General features: G+C 40.3%; 1 protein-coding gene across 1 annotated transcript; it reads left to right on the forward strand.

Annotated features, from left to right (window-relative positions):
• The first annotated feature begins 662 nt into the window (after positions 1-662).
• LOC121278852 (leucine-rich repeat-containing protein 30-like) lies at positions 663-1,562 on the forward strand. The gene has a single exon (XM_041189310.1). The coding sequence runs from the start codon at positions 663-665 to the stop codon at positions 1,560-1,562; it is 900 nt and encodes a 299-aa protein (XP_041045244.1).
• Positions 1,563-3,678: the final 2,116 nt, after the last annotated feature.

A 3,678-nucleotide genomic window follows, 5' to 3' on the forward strand; every position in this document is an offset into this window, starting at 1 on the left:
CCATGGAATAATAGAATTTACATGTTAAAAGGAGAGAAACATATATAAAGGAGAATACTAGGCTATGTGAGATAGGGCCATGTAAGCTCTAACAGGAGTGTGTGAAACAGCCTTCAAAAAGCTTCCAGCTATTTGTTCATGTAAAGTAACTGAAATTGGGGGAAAAGCATTTGGAATTTCACTGTCAAATAGGTACTATGTTAATTTGCTGCATTTGTTTTAAATTTAAAATCTATCTTGGACTATTGTCTTAAAGAAGGTGTGTACCTGGGAGTCAGGTCAGATAGGAATTTTAAGATTTGTTATAGTAGTAATTGTAGTCATATTCATGTGCTTGAAATCTTTTATTTTGTCAATGAATATTTTAATTTAATTTTAAAAAAACCTCTAAAAAAACTTCTGAATTCAGTGCACACATCTTCTCATAATAAATACAAATTGCAAAACCATTGTGATAGCATGACTAAGTTTCCTTTGTAGATTTGGTCCACCTGGGACACATAATCTGCATGTCATAACAATACACTGACTACTTAATTAATCTTATTGACCTTGTTTGCATCACACAAAGTGTATTATTTTGAATACTGTCAATTTTACTTTTACAGGTCACCAATACTTAAACCTAGGCAGAAATTATATAGGAACCTGAACAATTAAGCATGGGAATCTGTGTGTCAAAGAATGTTTCGAAAGAGGAGCTCAGAAAATCAATAAAAAGACAAGGAGCAGTGACTTCAGAAGAGGAAGATGCACTTTTGATTGCTGAGTTAAGGAGTCAATTGAGGATGGTATATGGCCACAAATCTCTGGGGTTAGCAATGATGGGAATGACTGAAATCCCTAAGATTACTTGGCAGGTAACTGAAGTAGAAAAACTGAATGTGTCACATAATTTCCTCCTTAGTCTTAGTCCTGGCATTGAGAACCTTCAGAACTTGGTCATTCTAAATTTGCTAGGGAATCAATTGGCTGCTTTGCCGAAAGAAATTGGAATGCTGAGGAAACTGAGGGTTCTATTTGCTGACTGGAATTGTCTCAAAGAAGTTCCGCAAGAACTGAGCCACTGCAAAAAACTCCAGGTCCTAAGCCTTTCATACAATATGATTTTGTCTCTCCCTGAGAGCTTTGAGGACCTGAGGAAACTGGAAAAGCTCAATTTAAGCAACAATCGCTTTGTGCAATTGCCCACGTGCGTCTACCGGATGAGGAGATTAACTTTCTTACACATCGGCTGCAACAAAATTGAAAGCATTTCTGAAAGTGTGGGCCAACTGGAAGACATGAGGATATTTATTGCAGAGAAAAACAGGCTTCGATTCCTGCCCAAATCAATCTGTTTGTTGAGACCCCTTAAGCTCCTCAATGTGAACTATAATGAGATTGAAAACCTTCCCATAAACCTCCCCATGCTGACTGAGTTGGAAAGGGTAGCCAGCCATTCGCTAGATACAGGCCTTCATATCAAATGTAACCCCCTTGCTAAACCACTGCCGGACCTTGTAGAAGAGGGGCTCGAACCTCTCTTTGATTATTTGAAACCCAAAAGGGACAATAAATAAGGCACTGGTTTCTTTTAGAGCTTCTGAATGTTTGTGGCCTGAAGGCCTTGAGTAAAGAATTCAATTTGCCATCGCAAATTAACTTGCTCATGCACTTGGCCTACAAAAATTGAGTCACAACGTGTGTATCATGTGTATGCACCGATGGTGCTTAAGAAAATGAGTCATGACTTAGAAAGCTAAACTTACCCTGTATATACTTTCAAAAACTCGGAATAAATTCAAAACAGCTCTTCTTCAGTTTAACACACTTTGTTTACTTTAAGGAGTTGTGTTGTTTTTGTCTCGTTTGCAAAATACTTTTGGTAAATATTTGAAGCTATTTTCAACCCAGGTTTACACCATTCCTGCTTTCCACCTGATATGCTGACATTGCTTGTACAGCCTTATATAACATGGCCAAACACTGCTGTGTTCAGCATGAGCACATATTTGCCCTAATCTTCTTCTCAGACATTAAAAGGGCAGCAACATTTTTGAGAGATCAATGGACCTCCAAGGCGGAGGGAGGGGTGGACAGTATTGATTAGCAGAACATTACACTGCTGAAGATAAAGGATTCTTAGAGTAGTAAAATACAACATTTTTAAAATTTGCTCACAGGATGTGGGAGTCATTGGCTAGGCCAGCATTTATTGCCCATCCATAATTGCCCTTGAGAAGGTGGTGGTGAGCCGCACTCTTGAACCACTGCACCTAGGTACACCCACAGTACTGTCAGGAAGGGAGTTCCAGGACTTTGACCCATCAGCAGTGAAGGAACAGCAATATAATTCCAAGTTAGAATGGTGTGCGACTTGGAGGGGAACTTGCAGCTGGTGGAGTTCCCATGCATCTGTTGCCCTTGCCCTTCTAGGTGGTAGTGGTCGTGGGTTTGGAAGATACTGTCGAAGGAGCCTTGGTGAATTGCTGCAGTGCATCTTGTAGATGGTGCACACTGCTGCTATTGTGTATCGGTGGTTGAAGGTGGTGGATAGGGTGCCAATCAAGCGGGCTTCTTTTTCCTAGATGGCGTTGAGCTTCTTGAGTGTTGTGGGAGCTGCGCTCATCCAGGCAAGTGCAGAGTTTTCCATCACACTCCTGACTTGTGCCTTGTAGATGATGGACAGGCTTTGGGGAGTCAGGAGTGAGTTAACCACCACAGGATTCCTAGCCTCTGACCTGCTCTCGTAGCCACAGTATTTATATGGCTAGTCCCGTTCAGTTTCTGCTCAGTGGTAACCCTCAGGATGTGATTTGGTTAGAATTAAGAAACAGCAGAACTACATAGAGTACATAAATAGAAGTATGAGAATGATAGAGTACATGCACCAGCTTAAGAAGGTAGACCCCTATATGAAAATCTGGGAGGAGGAAACACAAATAGTGAAGCAAAAAGTCTAACCTGTGCAAGGTGTAGGAGGACACAGAAGTGTTCTTATGTCACAATGAAAGGAATGGAGTGTTACAATATTTGGGTCAAAAGGAAAGAAACAAATTTAAATATGAGCACCACAAGCTTCCCATTACTGATGTCCAATCTAGCAGAAAATTGTGAATCGTGATGTTGGAATGGGTATTCAAGCTACATCTCAGAGACTCTTTACCCATCTTCCACTTCAGCTGACTCAAAGTTAGTTGGTTAAGAACAAAGTTCAGAAAATAAAAGCCCAAGACTCTAGTTTCGTCCTTGACTCCAATTTGTTCTTTGCCAGAATGTCAAAAAACTGTGGAACTTTTTTTAATCACCTTTCCTCCCTCCCAGAAGGTTCATTAAAAACCCACCCTTGTCTATTCTCTTATCTATTATCTTGTCTGTTCTCTCTGTTTTTAACCAGAATGAGGTCATGCACCAGAAGCCCTTCACTTTGCTTTCCTATAATGAAAAAACAGACAATTTTTTTACCTGCTTTATCTCATTCACACCTCACTGACATATAATTACAAAGCTGCCAGGTGTCTTCTGATAACTCACCCAAGTGATCATTATTCATACAGGAGCCCTGACAGAAAATGTTCCCAGACAAATTCATTCATAGTTGAGTCAAATCCTATTCTCAATCCACATCCAGTCTCAGCAGGAGTTAAGATGGTAAAGCTGAGGGAACAGACTCTGCATGGTTTCCCCACCAAGCGG

The sequence above is a fragment of the Carcharodon carcharias genome, chromosome 6 (assembly GCF_017639515.1).
Source record: "Carcharodon carcharias isolate sCarCar2 chromosome 6, sCarCar2.pri, whole genome shotgun sequence".
NCBI classification, from domain to species: Eukaryota; Metazoa; Chordata; class Chondrichthyes; order Lamniformes; family Lamnidae; genus Carcharodon; species Carcharodon carcharias.